The sequence below is a fragment of the Mus musculus genome, chromosome 3, assembly GCF_000001635.26.
Source record: "Mus musculus strain C57BL/6J chromosome 3, GRCm38.p6 C57BL/6J".
NCBI classification, from domain to species: Eukaryota; Metazoa; Chordata; class Mammalia; order Rodentia; family Muridae; genus Mus; species Mus musculus.
Window position 1 is genome coordinate 69,220,853 of NC_000069.6, and position 6,312 is coordinate 69,227,164.

General features: G+C 42.6%; 1 protein-coding gene across 1 annotated transcript; it reads left to right on the plus strand.

Moving 5' to 3' along the window:
* The first annotated feature begins 1,566 nt into the window (after positions 1–1,566).
* Arl14 (ADP-ribosylation factor-like 14) lies at positions 1,567–2,766 on the plus strand. Its single transcript, NM_027843.1, has one exon. The coding sequence runs from the start codon at positions 1,670–1,672 to the stop codon at positions 2,246–2,248; it is 579 nt and encodes a 192-aa protein (NP_082119.1). The 5' UTR covers positions 1,567–1,669; the 3' UTR covers positions 2,249–2,766.
* Positions 2,767–6,312: the final 3,546 nt, after the last annotated feature.

A 6,312-nucleotide genomic window follows, 5' to 3' on the forward strand; every position in this document is an offset into this window, starting at 1 on the left:
TTTTTGCTACCTATCCCTATAGGTCACACACACACACACACACACACACACACACACACACTCCTCACCACAACACCTCTTTCTTTCTCTGCTCTGCTCTTAAGTTGCCTTCCTTTCCTGTCTATTCTCTTGTGAGTTGCATGTATCCAATCCCTGACTCATTCTGTCAAATCTTTCTCTCATTCCTCACATTGTCTACCCCTCAATTAGATGTCACTTCAAACAAAGGGGCTTCCTTCTGCAAACTAATCTCATCACCATTGTTGGGGATTAAAGATGTGTTTTAAGGGCTTGTCTATATTCCAGCCAGATCATACTGCAATCCAACTTAATCACACAGACCTAGAGGGTCTTTGGACGTGATCTCTTGCCAGAGCAGCCATGTTGCTGGATTAAAATTCCTCTTCAGTGTTCTGCTGGCATGCTTTCTACCTTTTGAGGAATGAACTTGTCATTGAGATGTGTGACTCAGGTGACTCTTCTTGTTTCTCATTCTCTGCCTTCTGATGCATTCCTTTAATGTTTGCCTTTAACCTGTCATAGAGCTTTTAAAATAATCACTTCGCTCCTCCCCTGAAATGTTTCCCTGTGTAGCCCTGGCTGTCCTGGAACTTGATCTGTAGACCAGGCTAGCCTTGAACTCACAGAGATCTGCTTGCCTTTGCCTCCTGAGTGTTAACATTAAAGGCATGCATAAGTGCCTGGCTTTAAAATGTCTACTTTTAAAAATGTTTTCAGGAGTTTGTCTTTATTTTCTGAGTTCCTTTTTATATTATCTGCTTCTTGTTTTGGGAATATATTTATTTTCCACTCTTCCCAATCCAGCACACCCCTCCCCTACCCCCAGCCTCAGTTCTATCCCAATAGGCCTATTTTCTGTCTTTTAGAATATTTGTCAAAATCTCACCCTCTGATGGACTCTTTGATGACTTTGTTCCTCTTATCATGATGTGTTGGGAAAGAGATGAGATAAGTATCTGTGTATACTCAGGTTGCCATCTTTGATCAGTCTGTTTTATTGAAAAGTGGGTAAAAAAAAATTACCTGGGGAAATCTGGCCTTGTCAGTAGTGTAAGTTCCCTGCCTGGAAGATTCATAAATGATGCTCTGTTTCTGAGACCAAGGTTACGATAACCCAGAAGGGCTCAAAGTTTCTACTGAGTAATCCGGTATCAGGAAGCATTTAGATACCAAGAGGGAGATAAACTCTCCAAGCTTTTAGGCAACCCTGACACTTATTAACAGCTGGATAAGACTGATCTACAAAAAGTTCACTTAAAGTTGGCTAAAACAAAAGATTGTGTTGGTTCTACAATGGGGCTCCTGTGCACACCTTACTCTTTGATTTCCTCCAAACTGTTGGACCTGAGAGACTGCAGAAAGCTGCGGCAGCCAGCCACTCCTAATCCTACTCACTCACAAAGAATGTCCCCTTTGAGCCACTGTGATACATGCTGGTTACTCCCACAGAGTCTTCAGGATTGGCTGGGACTGCAAATAAAACACTGTTTGCCTATAATCAAGTTGATAAGCTACAATATAAACGAAGACAGGCACCTGTTCACTGTGGCACTTTACTCTCTTTTCCTAAACGTTTACATGAAAGACCTGGAAAGGACGCATTGTTTCGGGCCAAAAGAAACGATCTTTAAGGAAGAAAAAGCCTAAAATGGGTCTGCTGAATTCTAAAAACCCCCAAAGCAAGCAAGCCCACATTCTTCTCCTCGGACTTGACTCAGCTGGGAAATCTACTCTGCTTTACCGGTTAAAGTTTGCTGAGACTCTCTCAACCATCCCAACCATCGGCTTCAACGTGGAAATGGTCCAGCTGCAGAGCAGTCTCACACTCACCGTGTGGGATGTTGGAGGACAGGAGAAGATGCGAACAGTCTGGGACTGCTACTGTGAGAACGCTCAAGGGCTGATGTACGTGGTGGACTGTTCCGAAGGCAAAAAGCGACTGGAAGACTCTCGCAAAGAGTTCAAACACATTTTGAAGAACGAGCACATCAAAAACACACCGGTCGTCATACTGGCCAACAAACAGGACTTGCCGGGAGCTCTGAGCGCCGAAGACATCACCAGGATGTTCAAGGTGAAGAAGCTGTGCAGCAACCGGAACTGGTATGTGCAACCCTGCTGTGCGGTCACTGGAGAAGGGCTGGATGACGGGTTCAGGAAATTAACCGAGTTTCTGAAAAGCTACCGAAGGACAAGAGAGACCTTAGCAATCTTCAAGCAGAAATGAGACAATGATGAAGTGGAAATGGGAAATCTGTTTTATTTCCCATGTAAAGTGGGGGAACAAAAAGAAAAGTAAGTTGCTGAGTCGGCAAACTTTTGGGGGTGGTTTCCACCCTGCTCAGCTAAAGAAGGAACTTTCTAAGCAAACTATGGGGTAATGGTCATTGAAACGGAAGAAATTATATTTTGTAAAGGTTAACGTGTTGGATGATTTGAAAGTCCTATTTAGAGTCAGATAAATGTTAACTAATTTTGTATGACCACTAAAGTTTAAATAGCTGTCTGCTTATATAGTCAGGATTTTTTTCATATAGTTCCCAGATGTTACTGGCATTGAATTTCTACCCTGTCCTTAGGTAGTAATTGAATAGTGAGAAAATAACAAAAAGAAGCTTAAATTGTGGATGTTAACGTTTTGAAAATCTTTGTTTTGTAAACAGACACACAAATGCTATCAGCTTTTTGACATCTATTGTTTGTAACTTCCTTTATCTTTTTTAAAAAATATATTTTTTTAGTGAATTCTTTGAGCATTTCATACAATGTGTATTGAAACACACACACACACACCCCTCCCTGCCTTAAACAAAGACCTTCAGATCAGTGGCCTAGAGGAAGCATTGTCCTGCAGGGTGACCTCTGAGTTTAGTGTTCCACTTTCAGCTGCAGCCCCAAGACCAGCTTCAGCGGAACTCCGCTCAGCAGCCCCATTACCCAGGAACACAGGTCTGCTTGGTACCGACCAAGCAGGAAGCCAGGCCAGACTTTGTTCTCAGAGACCTTGCGGTTCACTGGGTGAAGTGACACGAAGCTGGCACCCGGAGCACAGCCGCGGTTATCTTGTGAGAGACACCCAGGGAAACAGGAAACACTTCTTAGGAGAGATGGAATTGAAGGGAGAAGACCCCACACAGGTGTACAGTAGTCAAGAAAATTTCCCCTGGTTAGATGAACCTCCAAAGCCATCATGACCAAGAGACGGGGTAGAGGGGCGGGAGAGCAGCAAAGGAGTTGAGGATGGAGCTGGAATGTCCAGGAGAGGAGCAGAGCTGCAGAGATGCCCTGTAACTAACACTTTCCTCTTCTTCCTTCCTGCCAGCCTCCCGCGGTGTAGAATAAAGTCACTGAGCTCCACAGCAGCCCCGGTAGCTCTAAACCTGAAGGTGACAGGGGAAAATAAAGGTGTAATGAGTTTAGTGTGGGGCTGGAGAGACGGCTCCACTGTGAAGAGGCCTTGCTGCCTTTCCAGCACACTTGGGATGGGTTCCTGACTAGGCTTGCGTGCCTCACAATTAATTGCATGTCATTCCAGTTCCAGAAGATCTGACACCCTTTTCTAGGCACCAGCATGTACGTGGTACACACTTACGTATATGTAAAAAATGAAACAAGTCAAGGGTGAAGGCCCTCAGATTGCTTTTACATTTTTCTTTCTCCTTGTAGCTATAATTGGCTCAGCGAAGACCCTTCTGAGCTTCATAGTGTGACCCGTGTAAAGAAGACACGTAATGATGGTGACTTTTGGGTTGAAACTGTGTAGAGTAGTCTTTAGGATAAACAGATTCCCGGATCTTCTCACTTAGAGTCTACAACTGCTCTGAGGGGGGAAAAAGGGCATTGTTATTTCAGTTTACAGATGTGAGTGTTGAGGCTGAACAAGGTGGCATCAAATCTTGCACACACACACACACACACACACACACATAAGCCATTTAAAGAATGCATTGCACGAGGGTGTTGGGGCTGGGGGAGTCATGAGACAACTTTGAGGGGTCAGTTCCTTCCACCGTGTGCTTTTGGGGACTGAAATGAGGTCACGGGCTTGGCAGCAAGTGCCTTTACCAGTTAAGACACCCTTCCAGCCAACTACTATGTCTTTTCTTTTCATTTGTTTTTGAGATGATAATATAATTACATCATTACTCCCTTGTTTTTCCTCCTTCCAAATCCTCCCATATACCCTTCCTTGATCTTTTTCAAATTCTTGCTCTCTTTGTCCTCATTGATTTTAACTGAAAAATTGTCAGAGTCAAGACTGCTACTCAGGCATGTCTGCTATGTGTTACCATGTTGGTTTAGAGACAAATATATCCTCTCTGTCTGCAGTGAACTTCCAACACACAAGAGCTGGAGCTGGCTGTGTGTATAACTCACTGGTAGAGTGACTTTATCAGCAATTCAAGATGCTCTGGGCTTGATCCCAAATACCAGAGGGGTGAAAACACTCTAGGCAGTATGGACTCTATAACAAGAAAATTTTTAGGAAGAGAAAATCCATGTATACTAGATAAGCATAGTAACCAATGTAAGAAACATGTAGAAAGATTTATTTATGATTTCAGGGCGCTCTGGGATGGTGACGTCAAAGGTTCAGAGCAGAATTCTTTCTGAGCTTCACAAACTGACAGATGCCTCATATATATCTTCCCTTATAATTTGTTTTTAATTTAATCTTAAAATGAAGAGTCACTCATTTATTTCAATGCAGAATATCTAACTATTGAAAATACTAGAAGCTTGGGGTATGTGTGCTTGGTGTAGTAGGCGTGCACATTCTTAAGATATGGCAAATTGATAACGTGGTATTTTCCTGTTGTTAGAAACTTAACGGCAAGTGTTCCTCAGAATCTGTGTCTATGCTCCCCAGAAATGTACAAGGCTGGCCATGTTTTACCCAGGATATGCTTTCTACCAGTTATTCGCTGTTTAATGCTAATTTTACCAGTTTCCCCTGACCATTCCCTTCCTGTTCTCTCTCCTGGCTTTCTCTTCTCTACCCAACAACATGGGTGAGTGAATTGGTATACACACACACACACACTATATGTGTGCACACACACCATATAGATAAATACACCCCACACATACTATATATGTGTACACACATACAGACACATATATACTATATATGTGTGCACACATATACACTATATGTATACACATGCACATATATACCACATACACACACCATATGCATTCACACAGACACACGTGCATACACATGTGTACCCCCTGAACACTCTTCCTCCTGATGATAGACTAAGGGAAGAGTGGAAGACAAGCTATAGACAATAGTAAAATATTCCTTAGTAGATGAAAGAGGCTGTGCACGCTCATTCCTTGATGTTTATTACGATACATTTTATGTATTTTCCTCTATACACATATATATATTTATTATTTACTGTGTGAGTGGTGCTCAAGAATGAAGCCAGGGCCTCAGACATGCTAGGTGGATGCTCTACCACTGAGTTGGTAGAGTATGCTCTACCCACTGCCAAGTTCTTTATTTTGTTCTACCTAATGCACTCTTTTAGGCATCTCATCTGCACCGTTTTTATTTTTTATGCCTAAATACACTTAATTGTGTATATCTGAGGTATACTGTGTGATGCTCTAGGTGACATGGAAATTATGAAATGGTTTCTATAAGTGTAGCAAATTATCATCTCTCATAATTGCTTCTGAGACAAAAGCAGCCAGAACCTACTTATGAGCAGAAATCCTAGACACCATTTAGCTTTCTCCCTGTCCCTGTTGTCTGCTGTCTGCTGGGGCAGGGCTAACAGCTTTCCTCCTGTCCCTGCTGTCTGCCGGGGTGGGGCTAACAGCTGCTGCTGTGGTCCAGGCAGTCCTGGGAAAGTCACCGCCAGGGCTGAAGAGCCAGGTGCAATTCTCACAGTTTTCAGGTATAGGTAGATAACAGTTAAGTGTTTCAGTTGTCTCTGCTACATATTCTAAGTGACAGTAATCACTCCAGGGCACAGTAAAGGGTGGTAAATAGATAAGCCAGCCATACTTAGGATTTCATTCATTTATTTGCCGAGTGTTTGTATTACCTTGGACATCACTGAGTGTTTTGTTTTTGTTTTTGTTTTTGTTTTTTTATCCTCCTGGAGTCCAGCGAAGTGTTTGTTTATGTCCTCTTTAAATCCCTTGAATTCTTCAATAAAATTTATAACTTTTTAATAATTCTGTGTCCTGGGATTTATTTAGTCAGTTCTCATCAGAAAGACTGCTTCTTTAAGACTAGTGAGTTTGATGGAAGACAAGTTGTCTTGGCCCTGT